Genomic DNA, 26,695 nt, shown 5'->3' on the forward strand with positions numbered 1-26,695 from the left:
TCGCACCAAAAGTATTCGTAATGGGGCCCTTATACTAAATTAATCGAAATTGTGGCAGCAGACGAACTACGGGCTCGCAGCGGTCTTGAAGGTAATTAATACTGGACGGCGTTACGGAATCAAGGTCGACTTAGATGTCGAAGCTTATTAACTCTCGCCAACTTGGCATAACTATTTTTAATATTCCCATACACTCTCCAAATGGGGAGGATTGGGAAGCTGGCCCACTGTCGGTAAATGATGGTATTTCCATCTGCCCCGATGACTCAAAGATGAACAAATGAGCCGGCTTCTGTCTGTACTCCAAGGACTTTCACCAACAACAGCCTCTCTCTGCAGATTCACCGCTTCCTATGTCAATGCCCAGTCCTCTTAAGAAGGCGTCTCAAGGATTTGGATTTGTTTGCAAATGTTTGAAAGAGATAGCGGAGGTGAGAATATCGGAGCTCCACAGTTTCAACCGGGTAGTGAATACGATACTGACAATATGAAGTAGCTTCGTGCATTTTTAATGCGCCAATATGCATCCGAGTAGAACTATGAGTCATTTGTACGCGTCTTCCTAACCTAACCTAACCTAGTCTAAGTGTCATTTAAATAATTTAGTAAGTATCTAGAGAACCTGAAACCACACCGACTTTATAGAAATGTACTTCAGCCGTTTCAAGTTTACGACATAGTACAACAATACAACACCTACCACACCGCTGTGAATACCCAAAATGTATATTCGTTTATACAAATGCCAACCGACGTGCGATGTAGCCAGTCGGACGTCAGTTGAGTCAGCGAGGCAGTAAAGAGTTCAAATTGTGGGCAAAGTTGCTGACGTAAATGAAAGTTGAAAGGTGTGTCCTCCTTGTCAAATACATTTTCCTAATTGTATTGTGTAGGCATGTTTAAGCAGATTTTCATTTTTCCACCCTTAAAGAAGTTAAGCGAATTATGTAGGTCGTTGCAAGTTTGACATACAATAAAAAATGGCTGACACTTCCTACATTTTACTCATTCAGAAGATAGTCGATTTTACTTGCATATTCAACAGCTAATTAACAAGCCGATGGGTTGTTATGAATTAGGAAAGTTCATAGTTTGCAGGTTGCACTTGAAAAGCAACTGCTGCCTCCAAGGAAATTAACTCGGAAGTAGCAACGTCGAAGGAATCGAAAATGTATTGCTCATCTTGAAGAACATTATACCATTTCAAGTATCTGTTCAGCTGCAATCATTTACATTCTCAAATAAATAACAGCAAGCACATTGTGCCCTCAGTTAAATAGGTACCCTGACAGACACAAGTGATTTATTTTTAAACCAACTAAAGGAAAGATTACTTTAAAAGAAATGCAATGAGAAAATGTTTCGAATTTTGATACTCTTTTTAGTCAAAAAAACAACTTGTGTCTTGGATGTATGAAAAAGCATCTGTGGAGTGCAGAACACAAGCGTAATCAAAAGAAAGATACTGACTTTGAAGTTGTTTAAACCAAATTCATTTTAAATGCTTCCTAGAACATCGCCAACAGTGTTGCCATTTTAGCCGTTTTCCGGCTAGATTTAGCCGGTTGCGATAGCAAACAGCCGGAGAAATTTCGATTTAGCCGGAAGCCGATTTGTTAGCCGTTTTGCAGAAAAAAATTGGCCGTTTTTAGCCGATTTTTCTATTTGCCTTGTTTTCTTAAATTTCAAATATGTATATATGTTTCCATTTTTGACTAAGCGACCCAAAATCTGTTAGAAATGGCTACTAGCCTTATCGTGGAGAAAATTTTCATGTCAGGCAGGGTTGTATGAAATTGGGCCGATTTCGCTTATTTTTATTTTAAACGAAGAAGGGATTTTCTTCATAAAATGTTTGTTATAAATGTCTTAATTGTAAGTGTGAAGTTTTATTCGCAAACTTAGAAAATAAGAAATTGTTTCGCTGTTAAGACACTTAAGATGCGTTTGTGTTTGGATATAATGCCAACAAACAGAATAAATATTACATGTAGATATTGTCTTCCCAGATAGGGCGTATTCAATTCTGCCTAAATTACAAAACATCATTTTTGCCCACTCCCAAAGGTTTAAGGTAAGGGAAAAATTGATATTTTCAAGCACTATGTACACATATGTATTTTTTTAAACAAACTTTTTTGCTGAGAACTTATTTAAATTCCAAAAACCGAATGCCAACTTGAATTAAAGGAACCAACACTGAAGTGAGTCAAAATGAAAATACAAGAGCGCAAATTTTTATGTAAAGCAAAACTCTCTGGGAATCCTACCAGACATCTGCCGGTCATATGACCGTTCATCCAAATGGGAGATCTGCAGTCTTTTGGCATCATATTTTACATCAGAATTGAAGGGATTTCTGAAAAATCTGACCAGTTCTTTTGTGTAACTGTGATTTTGCATCCCTTGTCAACATATGGCCTCGGTTGATGTTAACTTAAAGTCGTTGTTTTACTGCCTTAAAATTGAAGGGAATTTTTTACACCGTTTTTTATGTGTTTTGGTTTCTATTTGAGTGTATTGAGAATCGGTCAGTCTGAAAAGGCCTTGTAGGGAAGACAATAGGTTTGTTCGTCGAAAATCCAGCGAGAATTATAACGCAAAATATCAGATAGTAAGAAAAAATTCTCCCAAATTCTCTCTCATGTAGAGAAACTTGCAATTTTCTGTACGAACGCAAATTTGCAAGTTTTTCTGCCAGCTAGTGTCCACGGTTGCATTTCAAATAAAAGAAATTTGCATAGAATTTTTAAAATTCTTTCAGAGGGGCAAAAAACAGGATCTACGTGTATATATCTTGTCAGTCCGACTTTCTTCAACATACATTTTAGCCGTTTTTAGCCGGTTTTATTTGCCAATTTAGCCGGTTCGTCCAAAAAGTTCTGGCAACACTGATCGCCATGTTAAATAAATGAGTTCGTTGTAGGTAAAGTAGTGAGAATTTCAATTAGTTATCATTGAAAATAAAGTAGTTTATAAATTACTTTCAAACTAATTAACTTTCCTACAGGGTACCGTTCAGTGCCTCGGAAGGGTTTGAACGGTTCCTTTCTCATCCATTTATAAAGCGACCAATCTAGCTGCGACTCAAAATCCAACATTAAAGTAGGCAGGGAAGGGCTTATGGGGATTCAAATTTTTACTTCACACTCGCTCCCCTCTTCAGTTCCCTATAACACATGGCGCCCGCCTCTGCACCAAGAAAGTGGGCCAATCCGATATTTGGGGCCCTCGGAATGTACGTTCGTCTAATACAATGGAAGCATACCTACCGCATGTCCATCACAACGTAGACGATTCTCGTTTTTCGATCTGGAGGCAGCCCTTTAGCTTGATGGGTCTTTTTATGCTGGAACCTAGTATTACATAATACCATTTTTCGTACTCCAGCGAACTCAAACTGCCCCAGTCCGTTATCGGACGCATCGTCGTGGAGGCGGAATTTTCCAACAATGACGTTAAAGACCCCTTCGTTGCCCACTTTTCCACTTAAATCGACAGGCAAAATTTTTATATCATGCCGCGAGCAGCGTACGCTCCAAGCGCTCATAGAAGAGATCCTTGAACGTCTCGCCCTTCTCTTCCGTCGGGCTTGGGCACAACTGAGCGATATGTTGAAGAATCTCGCTTTTTTCCACCAAAGTAATCAAGAAAATTACTTGATTTGTTTGCTAAAAGCAATATCAGTGGTGTAGATTCCATAAACCTTCATACATCAATATGTATAATAGTATAAAATTTACAGGCTTGCGCACACATGTTTGAATTTCAGCTAATATAAAACACGTACTACAGTTTGACCTTGCTCAAGTTTCGGTTTTGCGATTTACATGGGTGAGCTTCCGTTCAAGCATTCAATTGTTTTGTAAACTTTTTCTCGTAGCTTTGCCAATTGTGTCATTCCACTAAATTTACGATGTGTACGCTAGTAGGCGCTTAAAAAAGCAACAGGATCAACAACGAAGCAAAAACATACATTTCGTTAAAAGTGACTGCTTGACGTAGGTGGAAAACCGCAAAAAGACAGGCGCATTAAATTACACCTACAGCAGGTGGCAATTGTTTGTGTTCTTGTTCTAAAAATAGGTATCTTCTTTTTCTTTTTTGTTGCGGTAAATTTTTAGAAAATATACGCGATAAAACGCATAGTATTATATAGGGTGTACACTGTACATTCTTATGTTAATTTACAAACATTTGTATAGACAACTACGTCTTGCGAACTTCATCAAAAACATTGTTGTTGTAAATCGCACTGCTTATTCAATATACCGCTTAATCAATCGAAACAAAACCCAAAATACAGACTTACATATTTATGTACGTATATAGAATAATTTTTCTTTTCTTTTTACAGATAAATACTCCCGCACCATTTCCGAAGACGCTAAAAAAAAATGAAATTTAAAACAATCTTCTAGGCACATGCACTCACATATACAGTCATAATGTTTTCCCACGCACTTTTGCGCCCACAATTGGCCACAGTTGCCATCGCCACCGGTGCATTAGCCGGGACTGCAACATCGGACGAAATGCTGCTGCTCGATGAGGATATCCTCATCACACAAGCGTACTACGGCAATTCGCCGCTCTTTGCCTTTGATTCATCATCGCTGGTGGATTTTCAACAGTTGCTGCAGAGTGACGCATTCAAACAGAATATGTCACTGACACTTAATATCTCAACGGAAAATCTGACAGATCTGTTGAATACGGCGCAACTAAATCAAACTTTAGAGCTACCACAGCAACAGCTTTCCATGTCCGTATTAATAACGCTCACGATTTTCTATGCAATCATTTTTGTGGCGGGCGTGCTGGGCAACCTTATCACATGCATCGTTATATCGCGAAATAAGTTTATGCATACAGCGACAAATTTCTATTTATTCAACTTGGCTGTTTCCGATTTGATGTTGCTGCTGTCAGGTAAGTGTTGATAGAGACTAGTTTATAAGTAATCTTTAACATGTATGCATGTAAACTTGTCAAAATAATTATGCGTACAGTGAGTTCTATACAATATTCGTATGGGTTTTCATAGTGATTTTTTTGTTAATTTTTCACGAAAATATACTAGGTCATATTCTAACAAAAAAAATTTTACAAAACTTAAAAAATTACAAATTTTCATTAAAATAGAAAAATTTTTATTCGGAATTTTCAAAAAAAAAAATTTGAGTATGCAATTTTTTAGCTCATTTAATTTCAGTATATTTTTTCCTTTTTTCTCAATAATTTTAAGTTTTTGTAAAATTGCATTTACACTCATTTTCATTAATATAGGAAAATACAATGTTATTTTGGCTTATTCGCATAATAATAAATAATAAATTTACTGTTAGCTAAACTTAATTTTATTATTAATGCCATATGGCATTAAATAATAGATAAAATAGCTTTACAAAAGGTTTATAAATTGAAAAATGTATGAAAACGTCATTTTACAAACCGGTTTCGGCGTTGTGCCATCTTCAGTGTCACGAAACGAAAAATGACACGGCACAATGCCGAAACCGGTTTTTCTCCAAACCAAATTTGACAAGGGATGACGGAAAATCATTCCACAATACATCAATTTGACAAAAGCCTATTCAGCAAAGTTACTGTGAAGGATATGAATCATAAAAGCTTATAACAAAATATTAACGACATTATTTTGTGTAGATACGGATATACAGTGACTCAAATAAGTGACCACGTTGAGATTTTTTTTTTAATATTAGTAATGTTTTTTGAGCTAATTTTCTATAAAACTACCATCCAACGAAAATTCAACAAGTTTTTATAAAAATCTCTACTTTTTAATATGAATCTTTAGAAGATTTTTGGGAATGCATATAGCACATACAATTTTAGTCTAATAAATTTCAAGTTTCAACTGGCTAAAAAAATTGCGTTGATTTTTGAGATTTATTTATTTTTTGATATTGCTTTTGATAAAAATTTGTTGAATTTTCCTAAATTTTTTGTAAAGTTTGAAACTGAGATTTATATGGTGTTCTTTAAATGTTGCTAAGATGCTTTCCAAACAAGTGTTTATGTGGTACATAAATTAAAATAAATAAAATATCCGACGAATTGATAACCTCTTAGTTTTTTTTTAGTTGGTTAGAAAGAAATTTAAAAGCTACATTAAAGAATCCTTTAAATATTCATATGTATGTAAATATTTATTTTTACTTTCGTAACATTTATTTTATTCTCATTAACAGGCGCGCCGCAAGACGTTTACAGTTATTGGTATCCGAATGCCTTTCCATTTGGGGATGTGATATGTATATTGGGAAGCGTTTTAGCGGAAACCGCCACAAATGCAACGGTATTGACAATCACAGCATTTACCGTTGAACGATACATAGCGATATGTCATCCATTTCGGTGAGTGCGAGTTGGAAGGCATCTGTTTTCTTTTTCTTTTCTTCTTTTTGAAAACATTGAGCTGACACTTTCATTTCACTTTAATTTAATGCATTTCTACAATCATTTTAATGTGTTTTTCTTTAATTGAGTTGGGTTTTCTTAAGCAAATATGACGACGATGAGAACGAGATGTAAAAGAAGAACCAGGCGACAGCGCAACAAAAAAAAATCTCTTTTAATTTTGGCTGAGTATTTATTTTTTTCTGCATTGCTCTACCTTCGTTTGGACTATTCAATTTCAACTGACAACTTAAGCGATTAATTGTTGCGATACGGCTGCCCTTTTTTTTAGGGCACACTGTTGGTTACGCTTTCAAGATTTTCACTTTAATTTTCATACACACACATATATTTTTATGCTTACTACAAAATTTTTTCCGTTTGTTTGTTTGTTTGCTTAATGGTAGTAAATACTCTACACCAGTCAATTTTGTGAAGTGAATTTTTTCCCTTTTTATCGCCTAATTGCAGACAGCACACCATGTCCAAGCTATCGCGCGCCATCAAGTTCATCTTCGCCATTTGGGTGACTGCGCTGCTACTTGCCCTGCCGCAGGCAATGCAATTCTCGGTTGTGTCAGAGCAGGGCGGCACCTCGTGCACGGTAAGTTCACCGATTTGTATAGAGTTGATTACAAAAGAAAAAAAAAAAATATGAAAAGTACGTTTTAGTTTCAATATTGCAGTGGTGACCTTTACCTATGCCTTTGAAACACCTACATATGTACTTGTTTTTGTCTGCCATATTCAGTCGATGTTTAAACTCATACGCGTGTGTGTGTGTGTGTGCGTTCGTTTCTTATCTTTTCTCATTCACAGATTGGCAATCATTTTGTCGAGCATGTTTTCGCCGTTTCGGGCTTTATCTTCTTTGTCGGTCCCATGACGGCAATTTGTGTACTCTATGTACTAATTGGTATAAAGTTGAAGCGTAGCCGATTGCTGCAGGCAGTGCCACGGCGTAGTTTTGATGTGCATCGCGGGATCAGCGCACAAAGTCGTGTGATCAGAATGCTGAGTAAGTAGCCCAAGAAGCTTGGAGAGCCACAAGAGAACAGGTATTGAAAAACTAGTAAATATTTAGGACCTAAACGAAAAAATGCATTTCGTTCGTATGACACTGGCTTACAGCAAAAATTGTTCCATGGATGTCATTATCCAATTCCTATGTCGAATTGCTCGCTGATTCCGAAAATCGAGTTAACTTTTTTTCTGCGTATAAGTTTTCGAGATATTTGCAATTTACCATTGATCGGCTACAAAAATAGTTCCACTTATTCACCTTTATCTTATGAAGTAATCAAATAATCTTAATACAAAGTATAATAAATGAAAGCCAAGAACATCCTCCACAAATCGTAAAAACATTATTTTTCGATAGCCCTGATTGGTGTATAAATAAAATAGGGACGAGTGGTCAAATAAAAATGCCGAAGAAGCTGGTTGCAATTTAGAGACTTTTCTCTTTCTCTTTCCTTTCTTGCGGGAGTTCAACAACATCCACCAGAAAGGAATCGTCAAATCACCAGGCCTCAGCGAGACTGCATTAACTGCAGGACCCCATCTTAAATATATGGAAGCGCTGTGGAAAAACTATGGCATGCGCAATGGCAAGGTCTTTCAGACAAGGACAGATCGGAGAGAGTCAAATCAGTGGCTTGTGCTTGAAAAGCCATAGCTCATGCTTTTGGTGGGCTCTTGCGGGTGACCACGCTAGTCAGAATTTACGCGGTAAGAATGAAAATAACATTTGACCTTTACTGCCGCAATTGTCGGAAGGATGACCAGGTGGTGTCCATTCAATGCCAGCCGTTTTGTTAGTACCGTTCAAAATCGAGTGGAGCAACAAAGAACAACAACTATAATGTCGTAGTGTGTCCACAACTGGAAACGACTACTTAACTAAACCTAACCGCCTTTATTAATTACTTCGAAGAATAATGAAGATGATCCATAAAACTGTAGGGAAAATGTCAAGTTTTTAAATGACACCAAAAACCGCCGAAACACAGGCGAATTGTACACTGTTTTTGTTTTTTTTTTTAATTTACCCCCACGTATTCAATATTTATAAGGGTCAAAAGTGACAATTACAATAAAAGTTAGAATAATTATGTGTAATTTTTGAAACTTTAGACCATTGAAAAAGTGTGATGACATGGGGCAATTACCATGCATCGATAATATCGTTTGGAAATATTTTGTTTGATGCCCTAAAATTTATGTTGCACAGCGTAAATAATTCGAAAGTTGTATGTTTACCATATATTTTATATTCATCATACGCCATGGCGCACTTATTCTATTAACATATGTATCTGTTCTGCGCTGTAAATCAATTGTTAAGATCTTACTTTTGTTACTATCTCTTAAGCTGGTAATAAAATATTGCCCCGTGAAATATGCAATGCTAGAATTTCTAAATTTTTCGGTAATGTGCAGAAGACCTGTAAATAGTACCTTTTACAAAATACTCTCGAAATAATAAAAAACAATTTGGCAGTTATTAATTGGACCTATTTATCATCAAACTTACATAATTCTTATAAACATGCAATACTCGCGTAGCTTGAAGCCTGTTGCTTTCGATAATTTATACCCGCCGCGGCACAGCAAACAAATTTCGTTCGAGCAAACAAAGCAAAACTCATTCAACCAGTTAAGCTGTCAATAAGCCTTAAACCCCATTATCCCTTACATGCTTTCAAATCGCCCTCTACTTCCGGTAAACATGCCTGCATAAATATTTACACAAAGGGTATTCAAAGTATACTCGTTAAGGTCTTGATTCGGTATTCGGTAACTCCCACCATTGTTTTGTTTTTGTAAATTACCGAATATGTCGTTACCAACTTAATGAGGTGGCAAGTCTGATAATGTGATAACACATGCGTTTAAAATGTCAGCTGATTCATTTTTGTTACTAATTTGCTGGGATTTTCTCGCGCGAAAAGTGCATACATTTTATCAAAAGTTCAATAAAACATTCTGTCGTGGAATTAATAAAGTTTTATAAATTAAAGAACTTCTAGTCAGCTGATTCGAGGGTAATTTTAACCAGAAAAATAATAAGGGCATTCGAAGTTGAAAGTATTACCGAGTTACCAGATAACGAATTAATACATTAACGAGCGTAGTCTGAATACCCTTATAATTTTGTGCGAGTGCTAACAGTAACACACCCGCTCAGGGCAATTAATGTCATATATTGCACAGTAGGCGCCGACCGCCAACACCATTTCCTCCCTTATATATGAATATTTTTACGGAGGTGTGTAAGGTATAACTACACTACTACATATTTATTATTATTTTAAACATTTTCAGGAGATACGAAAAATAGATGTAGTTTCGCATTATCTATAATTCTGCATCAAAATCTAAATAAAAAATAGTGCACTTGGTACCTTTTCACCTAATAATTTTAACAATCGTAAAACAGATGCGCACACCTGTGGCATGAATGGAAAATGTGTTCCTTGTTGATGTAGTGTTGAGGGATTGTCGCCTTTTAACAAAGTTGCGTTATCGCGTGACAGCTGAGTGTGGTGTTTTACGGGAGTGTGGTTGCCGAGCAAACACTTACCAACATCAAAAGCAAAAAGTTATATATATGAAATAACCTCACGAAAACTTTGTGCGGTGCTTAAAGTAAACTTTGCAAAATGGTTATGAATACAAAATTTTTGAATGGCTGCAAATCTTTTTGTAAAAATAAATATAGCAGATTCGGGTATAAGTAATCATGCTTTCTTTACTGAATAGAGCTGAGTGAATTTTTGAAAAAAAAAACATATCGTCACTATACACGAATGGAGATGCACGCGTGTTTTAACGTCAACAATGTTAAGAGTCTTTCTTAGCTGAAGTTTTTTTCGCGGTCAGCTTTTGAGCTCGCGTCTTTATTTGTGTCTATTGATGATATATTTATGTACATTACGGTGTATCACCCTCCATCCACAAAAAATATCGATACAATTTTTCCTGAGGAATTATAAAATCTATTATATTTTCAGACATCTGCCAAAATAATTCGGAAAAGTATTACGATTTGCGTGCCCATTTGAAAAGACAACCAAAAATTTAATTTTTTTTAAATAACCACAGAGGACACAAGAGACTAAGCTTCAAAGATCTGCAAAAAAAAATATTTAAAAATTGTATGAACCGAATCAAAATATTTCGATTTTTTTAAGAAGATTTTTTGGTGATGCACCCTAATGCAATTTGTAATATATGCAGTGCTGCCAGGTAGTTGAATATAGAAATCGTAAAAACGGTTCTCGAAAATAGTCCTTTTTATTGAAAAATTGTCAACACACAAAATATTCAGTTTGTAGTTAACTGAAAACAAACTCATTTTTTTTTGCGATATTATCACTCCAGATTTATTCACATGTTGGCCTTTCCCTAAACCCATTCTTCAATGGAAGCTCAATTTGTGGTTGGAATTTTCCCTCAATAAATGTTCCCCACAACTTGTTTAAGGAAATCTAATAGAAATAAGTACGAAATACCTCATTTCAAACCCGCCAGAGTAGAGTTAATATTGATATAAAAAAATCGATTTGAACATCTTTTTTTTTCATTACATTAATTTAAATATGCTTAGCGTAATCTAAATAAAACCACAATGATACAATGATGACCAGGGAACGGATTTTTAGGACCTAAAAACCTATAAAAAAGGCAAAATAAAATAACGAAATAAGCTGAAAAAGGCAAAATAAAATAGCGAAAAAGGCAGGAAAAGGCACTAGGTGTTGCAAAAAAGGCAAAAAAAGGCAAAACAAAATAGCGAAAAAGGCAGGAAAAGGCACTAGGTATTGCAAAAAAAAGCAAAATAAGGCACTAAAAAAAGACAGAAAATACGAAGAACAATCAAAAAATACATTTATTTTAGAAATGCTTATATTACAAGTAAAAAGAGAAAAACAATGAACTAGTTTCATTATATGAAAAATTTGTACTTTGAATCTTTGGCTATTTTATCCTTTCGGGTTTCTAACTCATAAAACTTTAATCTGTATAGTTGTAGAAACATTGATCCACAAGATGCATTTTGAAGTTTTCCGGCAGCATTTTCATTCGATTTTCGCGAAGAAAAGCCTTGAATATACTAAATGTGTGCTCGACGTAAGTTGATACAAGCGGCGCCCAATTTAACTAAGGAACGTTTGAAATGTTCATATTATCAGGAATAAGGGCGTTTTCCTCGCCCTTTATAATTTTATCCACACCCCTTATTGTCTCCAAGCCTTCGTTAGCTGAGAAAATGGCTTTGATTTTTTCCAACACCAATTTGGCAAGAGGTCTCTGCGCTTCTATAAGCCGCAAGGGCAATGTGTATATTTTTTGATCTTTGAAAAAAAATTTTAAATGCTATAATCACTTTTTTAAAGGTAGAAAAGGCAAAAAAAGGCAAATATCTTAAAAAATGCAAAAAAAGGCAACATCAAATGTGTATATATGGAATCAGGGAGAGCTAAATAGTGGACATTCTTAATCGAATATACTCTATCTCTTTAGCAGAAAAAAAGGCAATTTCCAAAAAATCCGTTCCCTGATGATGACATTATTAAATATCCAAATTTTTTACTTATAAATTTAAAAAACTAATACGTAGTTTCACGAAAGCAATTTAAGCGAAAAAGAATTTTTGATTTGAATTTAATATGAATACTGACAGAATTGAAAAAAATGATTTTTCACTTAAGTTTCTGGTGAAACCGCATAGCCTGCATGTACATATGTACATATTTTCATGATTTGAAAATAAATGTAATTTCACAATTAAATAAACCTCTCTTTCACTTGCCTTTTTTGCTGCGTGTTTCCTCTTTCCTCCGTTTTTGTGTTTCCTTGTTTTCTTTTTTCTTTATTTGCATGTCGCACCATTCGCCCACGTTTGTCCTCATTTCCGCGCACAACATTCAACAGTTGCCGTTGCTGTGGCGTTCTTTCTGTGCTGGGCACCCTTTCACGCACAACGCTTGATGGCTGTATACGGCAGCAGTGCCAACATTGAATCGCAACTCTTTAAAGATGTCTTCGAAGCTGTCGACCTTATATCCGGTGTGCTGTATTACCTATCGACGTGTATTAATCCGCTGCTATACAACATCATGAGTCACAAATTTCGTGATGCTTTTAAGGTAAGTGAAGTCGCACGTCAATGTGAAGTGATTGAGTGGTGGGGGGTCATAAAACAAAATTAAATGCCGGAAATAACTAGATTGAAATACGAGGTATGCATACGAAAACGTAAGTTGCCCTTTGATATCAAATGTAGTTATTGAAATGAAGTTGTAATTCAAATTGATAAGAGCACGTCCTGAATTCGAGTATTTTTTAGAAGAAACGTTATTAAAATGCGAAACTTCAAGTAAAACTTATTCCAAAGAGGGGAAAATATATGAAACTAATGCTTACATAAGTACATATGTATGTATTTACATATATTTATATACTTATAAGTAGACTTTTTCCGGCGCATTTTGGAATTCCTTTGTGGTAATAACCAGGTCTGAGCGACGACGACTGCGATATAATTTTATGGTAAAAATTAAGCAAAAATTAATTACTGATTCATACCGATTCGCTTGAAATCCAGTACAGGTGAGATTATGGCAACTTAAGGTAACTTAGAGGCTGGCACTTGAAAATTCTCTTAAAGGGATATTGCTCATATTTGAACAGCCGAAACTTTACGTAACTTAATGCCACGTCAATGTCTGTTTCTTTCTGATTTACGAAGTTCTAAGTTATGCATGATTACGCTTAATTTTCGCCGTCAACATCATCTTTACGCACACGCGACGCTACCCCAAGAGTACTGTGCAGTTAGAGTCGCCCAGACCTGGTAATAACTGGTTGATACCAACGATGATGTTATAAATTTCTTGCTCCAGGAATTTTCATTTGAAATATTTTATTGTCTCGTTTTCCTTCACTTATCATTAATGTACACCATTCCACTACTTTTACCTATATTGGTTTTAAAATAATAAAATTTAATAAATAAAGGGAAATTTAATTAGAAAAAGAAAAAAATATTTTTATTACAAGACAAACAATTAAAAAAAATGTATTCTTATTTTCAAAACTATAAAATCTAAACATTAAAAGAAAATGAAACTGACAAAGAATAACAAATTTAATTTAAATAAAGAACAAAATAAAATAAAACAAATTTATAAAAAAATAATAAAATCTAAAAAAATCACTAGAAAATTTTAATTAAAAAAACTATGTATATTAAACTATTTTTTTTTTTAACTTTAGGCGGCTTTTAATTGAAAATTATTGTGGAAAAATAACAATAATTTAATCACTTCACTACATTCACTTAACTTTGCACTTTACCTTAATAATAATAATAACTTGGCGCTGGCTTTGGTTTGGTCCTCCAATTTGTGGTATGCAACCTTATGTTATGCGTAACATAATGTAATCGAGGGACCTATAATTTAATGGCCCCTCCAAGTGGCAAATGGTTGTCTGAGAAACTTGATCAAGGCAGAAATACTCTCGGAGGTTTTGTCATTTCCTGTCAATGAGCTGCCGCTTGTAAAAAACAAGTTTTTTGAATATAAGATATTTCTCGCGCCAGAGATCGAACCGAGGTCTTACGGAGTGGTACAACGCACCTCTAACCACTCCCCCTTTTTCATTGCATTATCGTTACCACCAACTATTTTATTTTATTTTAAATTCACCACGCTGCTGATCATTTCATTTGAAACGTATTCTCTACTCGTTCCCAGGTAACTCTGGCACGTCAATTTGGATTCCCCGGTCGCTATCAGAGTCAAAGCCACAACTATAGCGCCCTCCTGCGACAGAATGGTTCCATGCGCCTCCACACAACGGTGAATAACAATGCTCTCGATCACTACCACTCTTACCGAGTTATGCAATTGCATTGTCGTGACCAAAGCCATCATCTTTCTCTGCAGGATAGCATCAGAACAACAACAACAACGACAACAATTAACAGCAGCGGCGGCGGAGGCAGCGCTATGGGTAGCATTATTTTGAGCGGAGTAGGCGGCAATAGCGCCAGTCGTCAATCATCGCATCGCTCGCGTTACACCTCAGTTGGTTCACAATCCCCACTCACAGCGACGCTGACGAGGCATAACGAAATCGCAACGAATAAAGTGAACGGTTCGACAGCAGTATCCACACCCAGGCAACAACACCATCACAAGCTGCAATCCCAACTATCGCAGCGGTCCAACGGCGCCGACAGCAACTTACTGCTCGACATGGAGTTGGGTGCGGGACATGGCTATTGTCACGGCCATCCGCAGCCGGTGGCGATTAATTTCAGTAGAAATAATAACTTGCGACGTTCCGTCATTAGCAATAATGTGATGCAAGCCGTGCGTAATGCGCGACCTTTGTGTGATGATCGCGCATCGATTAACTCGCAGGAGTGGGATAGCAACGCCAGTCAATATGAACTTTGCGACATAGTACATTGCCTTGGCGAGCCCGAGTCCGAATTGCCAAACCCAGTATCGCCAGCTAGTCTAACGATGAGCCGCCTGCCAGCCACGCAGCCTGTGCAACCGGTACAGCCGGTAAATTCCATAGCGGAATTGGACGTGCATGCGCCGGCACGCGCGCGTCTCAAACTTTCACGAATTATCAGCCGACGTGACCAGGACACTTTGTTGGCCAAGTCCATTCCGCGCGCTGAACTAATGCGCAGCGCTGTTAACGTACCTAATGTGCCTGGTTCACCGTTTACGACATACGAAAGTGATAAGACGAAGCATGCGAGACCCGCAAATAACGGACGTACGCACAAAACATTCGACACACTCACCGGCATGTTCCACTGGCGAGCACGTAAAAAAGAGTTAAATGGCCGCCATGTTGGTCGGGGTGGTGGCGATGTTGGTGGCGCTGTCAATGGCGGTGGCAAGAAACGCATGCGACGAGATAGCACTTCTATGACACACGCCCACACGAGTACACATGGTACGCCCACAACTCGGGTAGCGCTTATGCGTAGCATATCGGCCACAGCGCCAGGCATGCTCGAGTCTACACTCAACGCCGATATATCGGGACAAAAGCTGTAAAAGGGACACGCACGCTGTGCAATGCGTAGCATTTTTTGCAACTTAACAAAGTACATACAAAGTGAACTAATATTTCGTGTATGACTTTGGTCAGGTCACACAGACCAGATGACGCCAAATTCAGGCCTTGCGTACTTACTCATACATACATATGTACAAATATATGTGCGCGTGTGCAAACGTCCGACATATTCAAACTCACTGACCCTTACAGCTTGCCCATACATATGTACGTGGTAAGTGATATAAAACAGAGCCACAGAAAAATTATTTAAGTAGAAAAAGCACAGCTCTTCATAGTCAAGTTCACGTTAAGAACAATCTTCTCACACCAACTTCACCTATGCAGTCACGGCCACGTTAAGTGCGAGTTCACTAAATCATCTGAGCAGTCTGTCTCATCAGCGTGTTAGGCCACTTATCAAGCCAATTTATTGGCATAGCCACCCGTCCTACTAACCACAAAACACACACACACACATCCTTTACATACACACATGCATGCATACTTACATATGTATGTGAGCTGTTCTTCATAAATATATGTACTACGAGTAATGCTTGCGGTGTTATTCACATTACATTTGTATCTTGTCGTATCGCTTCCATTTGCCATATTTGCGTAAATACAGAAATGAAATAAATCGTAAGAAATCCCTAGTCAGACAAGCGAATCGCTTCAAATGCCATAACATTAAGATTCGAGAAAATCAAGCCCACAACCCGATTGAAATGTGACATATGTTAATGGTGATTTTCAGCAGCTGAAAATTGAGAAGTGTTGCAAAGTGAGAAAAACACTCTCTGTGCAAAACAAAGTCATATATTTTTAGCGAGAATCTTAGAGGCAAAAATTCCTAACTGATGAATAAAACTTACATCTTCCTCCTCACTACAACTCAATTCAAGAGCAATCAATTTTGACTTTCCCTTTTTTGTGAAACAATAAGAAAGAGCGCTCTTTAAGTAAATTTATCTTTAATATAACTTAGTTCTTTCCTCCCTCCCGGTTCCACTCAAAATATTACATTTCATAACTTTGATCCAGAGATGGATTTTTGATTCAGTATGTCTAAGCTAAATAATAAACGTGGCTTTGGTGTTTTCTCTAAGAATTTAGGATTGGAATTATCAGTACGAATTCCGGATCACTATAACGTCTATTAGGCATAGGTTCTAGCCGCGACAAAGACAGCGACAAATTTTTTCTCGGACAGCCAGGCAGCCATCAAGCCAATGAATGTGGTAATTCGAAGGTCAAAGGTTGCACAGGAATTCCTTTCAGCCCTAAATGACATTAGCATAGTCTTCAAGGTTAGCTTCATATGAGTCCTGGGACATAGAGATATTGCAGAAAATTGCAGGGCCATTGAGCTAGCCAAGAAAAGTACTAATCTTCCACTGAGTGAGGTGAGGTGGAATTAGGATTCCCATGACTACCTGCAAATTAATGTTCATAAAGAGCTATAGGCCAATAGGTCATGGTTAGATTAGGGCACTTCTAGAATAGCTAGGCTACTATGGCCACAAATGGATAGGAAAATAATATAAGAGCTGCTCAGAAGAGAGGACATTTCGAAGTTCACACAGTTTACACAGTTTTGGTCAAATATTAGCTATTCCAGTGCCATCAAGTGTATTCGCAGTTTCGAGATATTGTTCATCTTTAGAATATCCTAGCACATCCCCTACAATTGTATCTGGCTTATATCTCGTCTTGAACGATACAAGTTACAGCTCTTTTTTTGGAGACTCTCTGAGCTGCACACATAACTTCTGATACGGTTCAATTCCACGAAGTCGCACATACTAAGTAACCATTTAGACTGAATGGGCCTTTCGATCTCAGTTAGCAGATGTGTACTAAAAAGCCGAATATGTCTACTCTTTAGCCGACTTCAAACAAACTTGTCATTCAAGAATCGTTGAATAAGTGTAAACAGTGCCTTAAATGTGTTATATTAGATAATACTACATTATCTTCAGATGTGCTGATATATAACTATTTACGTATTACAGTTCTGACTTGGAAATTTTCCGAATAATTTTAAAAATAAAAAGCTGGAAGATGTGTAAGAAAAATTCCGTGCCAATAAAGCTACAGAAAAGCAATAAGAAATAAGTGAAGAAGTTTCCCACAATCCATGAAATCAGTGGCCTTTTATATGCCGGCCAACATAATCAGAATACTCGGTTTGTAGACAAAGGTTCTGATTGCCTAGTTGTGAAGTATGTATGGGTAAGGAATAAAGCGCGTGTATAATTCCTTGTCATGCCTTTCCAGTTCGATTGTTTTCTATATATATTCGTAAAAGAAAATGAAAAATAACGGGAATGCTGATTCACTCTCAATTACTTGGTGCTGAAAACCACTATGACCAATAAAAAGGTACAATGTACTTATGTATGTAAATATCGAAAAGTGATTGCCGTGAATTCGAGCGTAAAATAAAAACGCGCACACACACACACACATACAATTTTTCATTTCACTGCATTTTTGGTGTTCACACCTCACTAATAAGAATTGCCACTACGCTGTTAGTTACTTAAGTGTTAAAATGTAACCAAATAGTTGTGAATTTTTTAAAGAGCTAAAATTTTAAGTATTGGCGAATTTACTTAAATACTTAAACTAAGTAGTCACTTATTAATCACTATTGTACAATACCATTTATAATTGTTCAAATTTCTGCTAAAATTTGCTTAAATGAAATTTTTTCGCTCGCAAAAAAAGAAAACTTGGAGTTATAAGTAATTTGTAAGAAACTGAAAAATAAAATAAAATATGAGCGCGTCTGTAAACATAAAGAAGCGGAGAATGGCTGTGCCCTACGATTTACTTACATAAATTAATGCATAGCTAATACTTACGTAAGCCTATTAAGTATTTATGAGTAACTAGTTTGTATGCATTGTATATACATATGTATGTATGTAAAATTAAAATTTAGTTAAGTTCGCTGCATTGGCCTAAACAAGGTAGCAAATAAAAATTTACTTGCATATGTAGTTAATAAAAAAATATGTATTTCCGTATACTATATTTTGTTATTTTATATTTACTTATGTGTGTATGTTAAATCACAATTGTAGCTATGTAATATTACAAATCTTAAGAACAAAAAATCGAATTTCTGAAACAAAAAAAAAACTAAATAAAAACTGTTTTAACTTAAAGTAAATATCTTTTATTGCGTGTTTGTATTTGGATTTTATGCGAGTAAGTTTAGCACATCTTCAACTTCACCTAATTAGCTAACATTTTCAAATTTCTTTCTTTGAATTCCGCTGGTGAAGTAACTAATCCTGAAGGTCAAATATGCTTTCAGCATGCGCCTTGGTAGCCGATTTCATTTTTACGATTGCCGGATATTAACACAGGATGTGCTCTAGCGTATTGTCGCACAATGGGGCAGACAGCTTCAAAAACAGCGGAAAATTATAAACAATTTTTTAATTCTTTTTTCGGGATACTCTTACCATATTACTTAATTGGCAGTCGGTGGAAAACCTGTGAGTGTATGTATTTCTTCCATGACAAATAACTTGTCATAAAAATAAAATCGCCGTCCGGAGTCGGCGTAAAACAGTAGATTCCTCCTCTTTGTGTGACCACATCAAAGGCGCTCGCTGCACACCGGAGAAGAAGCTCGGCTAAACACTTACACTAAGGTATTAGTCGTGTTCGATAACAAAATTAGCTATCACCAGGCAGCAATCCAATCAAGAGCTTAAGCGAAAATCCTCTGCAAAATGAGGGGGAAACCAAAAAATCAACGAACAGAAAATTAGCCATCACTTGCAAAAACAGGAAAAAGAAGACAAACATGCTGACTTTATGTATTTTTTGCTTGTAAAAAAACTGAACTGGATATTGCCGCTATCGAAGAAAAAAGGAAAGTGAACATTCAATGTTCTCCAGGAGCATTTCTGGTAGCCAAACTACTTGGCACTATTAAAAAGCAGGTAGTTATATGGGATAAAATGCCCAACATAGTCAGCAAAAAAAAAATTATTAAATTTCAACGCGATTCTCTAGCGTGTTAAAAATTACACTTTAACGTACTAAAATTTAATGGGCTATGAAACTACATACCTTTAATTTTTCTTAAAATTTTTAATAAAAAGTTTAAAATTTTTGGTTGGAATTGTTAACGTTTGTTTCATTTTTATAAATTTTGTACGAACCATTTTTTCAGAGTATTCTGCACTGTAAAGAAATTTTAAAGAATTACTTAATTAATTATTATTAATTAAATTTTAAATTCGATTTTTTGGCGAATTTTCTAAAATGAAATAAATTACGCACACTTCCATTCTTTTACGAAATTTCGGAAGAAAATCTGTAAAGCAACGAAAATAATGCTGCTATGTGAAGAATATCTTTCAGAATTTTTCCAGAATTTTCTTTATTTTTCGTACAGAAATTTCTTTACGAGTTCGTGTCAACCACTTCATATAATTTTCTTTGAAAATTCGTAAAAAAATCTTTACAGAAATGAGATACTCCTAACGATTTCCTTAAGATTTCGGGAACTTTGGTTTGCAGGGAAGTTGGAAATGTGGACTTACATATGTGATGCTGGTTATTTAATGTGCTAAAATTTTACAAAAAAAAAAAAAATATATTAACATTAAATAGACAAAAGAAAAGTAGCCAAAAGTGGTCAAAATGTTACTTAACTCAATCCGCTGACCACAAGGGTATGTATTTATCCACATATTTATTGAAACTATTTCCGATATTGAAATCAATACATTGCTATTGATATAATAATCGATATTGCTATCGATATATTTACCGATAAATTTATCAATTTTTCAATCGATACTTTTTCAATCGATAAATGTATCAATTTTACAATCGATATATTTATCGATATTGTTATCGATATATTTATCGATATATTTATAGATACATTCATCGATATTATTATTGTAAAAGAATAAAAGCAAAGGTATTAAAGATAAAGACAAAGATGTAGACCAAGGTAATTCTAAACACCTTGCTTTTATAAGCACAAAGTGGAACGTGAATATGTATAAGATCAGGATAAATGGGAGTATAAAGATAAAGGGCCGTAGACCAGAGGCGATCTAGGGATCTCCCTAGGCTCACAAATCTACGGCTTTCCATTCTAGTAGTAGTGTTTTGACTGGTCACTGTTTGGGACTCATGCAATGAGGCTAAACATCACATCCTGATCCTCATTGCAGCTAGATTGAGGACAACTATATGTAATTATTCAGGCTGCTGCCTGACTTTTGGTCAAAGGAACTTCGCAATTTTCACTATAATCTAGCAGTTACCGCTAGTAGTGGTATCACAAATGGACTTGCCCAGGAGGTGACCGTTTTAACCTAATCTAAGCTTTCCTTGTATTTCTGAACGTACATTTTTCTCTCCACAGGAGCGTGTTAGTTTCTCGTCTTTGATCTGGATCCAGATATTACGATAATCCGGACAAGGGTGAAGTAATTCACCCTCAGTCTGTTATCGGTATTTTCGTCGTGGGGGCTCAGTTTTCCAAAGGTAGGACCAAAGGACCAAATGTATGCCCATATGTTCACTTTAAGCACTCGTAGTTGGTATCCGTGGATGCCCCGAGCTTCCCTATCGTCAGTAGACGCAAATGAGCGAGATCCTAGAGAATATAACTTGTATGCGAATTGTGGCGATAGACTCGTCTGCTAAAGTGAATGACAGTACTCGGCAACGTAGTTTTTTCAAAATCCTAAATTTTTTCTATCTTTCACCGTCCATCGCATTTCTTTGATAACGGTAATAACAGCATTACTCTCTCCCAGGACTTGCAGAGACACCTTCACCATTAAGGGCACAGTCATTCCAAGTGCATGCCCTCAAATCATAGTCATTTAAACGTTTGTCGTTCGTCGATAAAAAAGGGGTATTCGGTAATTTACAATTGCACGGTTTCTACAGTCCCGACCGCTTCACACAATCAGGAACCAGGGGCGTTTTTTGAGGATACATTTGTGCATATAGCGCCAATAAAGAGACGTTTTCTCCAAGACAAACACCCTCATGAGGCTTCCCCTCTGGTAGAATAGACATTGCAGGCATCAACGGGCTTTTAAAGCGACCACGTATCAATGGCCTCATTAAAGCTCCATTTTTTCTACTGAGACCCAAACCTCCATTTGGGTTCGTTACCGCATTTCGCACATAGGTTATTCGCATTTCTCTGGATGCCCGGACGCAAGAATTATGTAAAACTGAGTAATTTGATCTCCATATCCAGAAGCTCGAACTGGCTCTTCCCTTTCTATGTGGTCCAAGGAATGTTAAACTAAAAGTTAAGAAATAAACTTTAAGAGGCACGACAGAAATCAAAAAAAAAAGGGTTTTCTATGTATATATTACTCACCTCTTGAGCTTAAATCTTTAACTGCAAAAAACTAGTGTACCTACATACATATAAACATTAGGACCGGTCAATTTTTTCGACTATAGGCGTATAGCCAAAGAGGATTCTACGTGTAATTCTAAGCAAATTTGCTGAGGAAACTATGGATCTAAAATCAAATTGGTGTTTGCCAAATTGCGAAAATTGATTTTTTTTTACTTAGAATTTTGCTGTAGTGTCATAAAGAAGTGCTTAAATTTTGTATAAAGTCACACTATCTACTTATAATTTACATTTCCTTGAAATTATTTTTTTCATAAAACTAAAATTCAATACAAAATTAATGCATATGTATGTAGACATGTACCTACTATGTGCATGAGGAACAACATTTTTTATACATTTACATTTTGATAAATTTTTTTATTAAATTAATTACAGTCACTTACAAAATTTAGTATACGGTGATTTTTCTATATATTCGCAATTGTTTTCATGTTAAAAATTTTTGTTTTTAAAATATGGCTTATATTTTTACGAGCACCATATTAATCCAAGTTTCAAACTCTGTACGAAATTTATAAGAATTCTGTAAATTTTATCAAAAATTTTCTAGTAGATATGCAGGTTTATGGCCTATTCAATTTTAAAATAATAATGTGCAATTTGTAATTGTCGTAGAACTCGCGCTGATTTTTGACCATCTTTTTTCTGGCGGCGTTATGCACTTTCTTCCATATAAAACAAAAACACAGAGTACTTTATATGAAAGAAAATGCCTAGCACCGTCGGCAAAAAAAAAACTAAAAGCTCAACCACATTAAGACCACATTTTTATACTAAAACTGAATGAGCTATAAAACTGCATACTCGAATTTTTTTTTTAATTCTTATTAGCCGTCATCGATTCGCCAACAGTTAGCGAGTGGCGAAACGAACGAACTCAATGAGGTATAACCAAATTCGCTATCGTCTATCCGTGCTAGCTAACTTTGTTGTTGCTTTCACATGCAAAATTATTCTTTAAGCGACCGGAACTCAAACATAGCGAGCGAGAAGTGGCGAATCGATGACGGCTATTGTAAAGTTTGCAATTTTTGATAAAGTTTTGTAGAATTCTAATTTTCGTACAAAGTTTGAAACTTATATGTGTTTGTTAAATACAAGCCATATTTAAATAAAAAATTACTAAAAAATTTTTACTATTGTAAATATCGTGAACATCTAAAAAAACGTCGGATACTAAATTTTGTGAGTGACTGTAAATAAATTTAATAAAAATTTGAATTGAAATAGAAATGTGTAAAAAAATTGTATTTCTTATACTTACATATACATACATATGTATTCTGTGTCGAAGTCCAGAAATAGATTTCTCATACGAAAAACCACTTGTGTGTTTGTATACAAAATTTAAGCACTTCTTTACGATACTACAGCAAAATGCTAAGTAAAAGAAACCTATTTTCGCCATTTGCCAAACTCCAAATTGGTTTTGGACCCATGGTTTCATCGGTAACAGCTTTGTGGCACTTACTCGCATACTTAAGAAATGTGAGAAATAAAAAAAAGCAACCAAATGAAAAACTTGGCCTAATGAAGAAAGCCACTTAACAAGCACATTTATTTAAATAAAGGCGCTTAAATTGTGTCATCAAACACGCTTTCAGCAAATGATATCCTTGCGAGAATGCGCCTAATTTTATATGAATTTATACAAATTTTCATAATAAGGTGCTTACTTAAGCACATGCAAATTCTTGCAACACATTTCAAACCCTTTATTATGCTGTTTCAGAAACAGATTTCACAGCTTTGGTTAAGACCTGAAGTGCAAAAAGGAAAACCAATAAATCAGCCATATTTTTTCAGTTGTATATTTATTCAAATGTATTTCAAGCATGATGTGCACACCACACATACACGCATTCTTGCATTACCGATAAAGAATATGTTGAACACAGCGCAGGACACCGTGGCGTATGAGTGCGCTCAAAACCATCACCAACGCCATTTCCATCAACGTCACAAAAAGGGTTTATAAACGTACTACATACATACATATATATGTAGACCACGCGCCCTTATTCGATTTGTTATAGCTAGCAAAAGGATGTATACATATATGTATATATATGTATATACACATATCGTCGCTTAAAGTACAAAACCGCGTATCTAGAAAAGGCAAAACCTCGTATGTGAGGTTGTGAAGATTTTGTAAAAGAGAGTAAAGCATATCCTATTACAAAAAGGTTCTCTCCTTTATTCCTCTTCTCTTCTTCATTAACTAATATTTAAGTATAAATGTCGAAGGGCTTGATACCAAGAGCTTTCGGTGAGCAAATCGCTTTTTTGGCACAAATGTCAGTTACGAGGTTTTGCAGAACGGCGATACGCGGTTTTGTACTTTAAAAGACGATATATGTATGCATGCAAGTTCACTCCCACGCACGTCTTTGATCTTGAGCAGAAAAATAATGTAATAAAAAAAAAAAACTTGAAAAATTTGAATAGTCCATAAAAAATTGCATGCAGCCATGTTGAATGAGCCACAAACTCAAAAGTACAAGAGCCAAATGACATGAAAATACAGCAATGCTGAGTAATGTCGCTTCACACTGCCACAAAACAGCTTAATATTTTGTTGTTTTCAAACATTTATTGTACTACGCTAGTACCTACACGCATAAAAATATTAGAAATGCTGATAAAGCAGTTATATGTACATAGTACTTACTTGCACGCATATTCATACATGCATACATACATACATACATATATGTTATTAGTTTATACATTGTCGTTACAAATTTTAGCAAAATTTCGAAAACGAGCTGAATAATGCCAACATTCAGACGCTCTATGAACTTCGCTAGCTCGTCTCACTCGCCTTAAACAAATTAGTTGATTTGTCTGGAGCGTATTAAGCTCTTATACTATAATTCAATGTATGTGTGTGTGTGTGTGTGTGTGTGTGTTTGTGTTATTTGAACTACTACGTAAGCATATCAATAAAGCGCAGACAAACAAGAGTCGCACTGTGTTAATATCCATAAAACGAGATAAGCGTCGAAATTTTCATCCACCCAGCTTCAGTTCTTACTTAAATGAAAATAACTGTATCAACTTTATATATTTGAATTCTTATTTGCGTGCCACAGAGTGTGTGTGTGTGTGTGTGTGTGTATGGAATTGCCTTTCGCTGGTCATCAGCCTTTAGGCCAGTGAGACTGCTTGACTTTCTTAATCCTCTGAAACTTAGTGCGCTGGTAGACTCTATATTTGGTAGTAAGTGGACGAGTGAATTTATATGCAAATATTTGCTCACACACTTATACGTTTTTACATATCATACAGACATATTCGTACATATCTGCGAACGCAAGCAGCGCTATATTTACTGTACAAACATGGTTATGTTAACAATAACTAAATAAGTATCAGAAGATTATTGACCTGATTATTGAAATATAAAAATTACACGCGTTTTTGTTTTTTTTTTTGGTTAGTTGTTGTTATATGAAATTTCATTCTTTTATATCTCCGTTTGCTGAAAGGCACTTAAATGCAAATAAGCAAACACTCACAGCAGCGTGAAGTATCATTACAGTTCATTTCATTTCGTCTGGCTGGACATGATACGAGTATGTTATTATTTTTTTTAATTTTTTTGGATTTTATATACATACATATATTAATATTATCTATCCACTTTCACTTCATATTATCATCGCTATTACATATTTTTTTATATTTCTTTGTTTGTTAACTATTTAGCGCTGATATGCGTTCATTCACACCTATGCACTTGTATGTGTGTATTTATATACGCTGTATATATGCATGTACATTAGCCTGTCCCAAGGATACATATGTATATAGAAAACCAATATTTTTTTGCAAATTTTCATAAGCATACCCTCTATGTTTGTAATTTTTGTTGCCTAAATAACTTTTATGTACTATAAACAGTTTTATGGCCGTAGGATAACGATGCCACGTGCCGACCTTTAGTTAATAACTTGAATTAAGGCTACCGAATCTTCTGTGAAAACTTAGAAAATGCAAAAATTCGATATTTGAAGTCATTTCTAGTAAATCTGCAACTTTAAATTTTTAATAATTAAATTTAAATTAATTAACGAAAAAAGTGCATTGGCTCTGTAAGACTGTATTTTAAGGCTGCAAAACAATATGTTTTCTAGTCGAATAAATTGTGTACCTATGTCATGAAAATTTGCAATTGCAGAAAATTTTTAATTGGGCTGACAGTGCGTATGATGAATATTAATAGCCCGGTCAAGTTAGCTCAATAAATAGGGGTAATAGGGAATTTAAATGAGGCGATTTTTCAGGCGATTTTTTGTTGAAAGCAACAATCGCCTGGTGTAAACAGCCCTTCAACTAATCGCTTACAATGAAGTTGGTCGGCTCCCTACTTTCGTTCAACTTTTGGTTCAACTAATCGCCTGTGAAAGTTGAATCATGTAAATTCCCTATAAGCTTACAATGATTCGTTTAAAGTTGAAAATCGGTACGAGTGTTGCGAACACCATTATGAATGAAATGTCAAAAGTCCCCATCGATCCTACGTCAGCAAAAAAAATTTATTCAAGGTCAAAGGTCACATAATTGCTTTTTCGCATTTTTCAGCCAAATGGTGCGGTTTATCATAAACGTAGGTGCGATGAAAGTGTGGATCTATGAAAACTGTTATAACATTTTTCTTCCTAAGGATTACTATTTCTGAGATACAGCGATTCAACATTTTGGTAAAAGGTGTGTACTCCATAATGTGCA

The 26,695-nt window shown here is 35.6% G+C and overlaps 1 protein-coding gene across 1 annotated transcript; it reads left to right on the forward strand.

The window, feature by feature from the left end:
* Positions 1 to 4,363: 4,363 nt before the first annotated feature.
* On the forward strand, positions 4,364 to 16,354 carry LOC118737105 (tachykinin-like peptides receptor 99D). The gene is made up of 7 exons (XM_036467402.1): positions 4,364 to 4,932; positions 6,219 to 6,384; positions 6,898 to 7,030; positions 7,246 to 7,444; positions 12,367 to 12,581; positions 14,193 to 14,297; positions 14,385 to 16,354. Exons 1-7 carry the CDS (start codon positions 4,449 to 4,451, stop codon positions 15,519 to 15,521), a joined length of 2,439 nt encoding a protein of 812 aa, XP_036323295.1. The 5' UTR covers positions 4,364 to 4,448; the 3' UTR covers positions 15,522 to 16,354.
* Positions 16,355 to 26,695: the final 10,341 nt, after the last annotated feature.

This window comes from Rhagoletis pomonella, unplaced genomic scaffold (assembly GCF_013731165.1).
Source record: "Rhagoletis pomonella isolate Grant_MI unplaced genomic scaffold, Rhpom_1.0 Rhpom_scaffold_00004, whole genome shotgun sequence".
NCBI classification, from domain to species: domain Eukaryota; kingdom Metazoa; phylum Arthropoda; class Insecta; order Diptera; family Tephritidae; genus Rhagoletis; species Rhagoletis pomonella.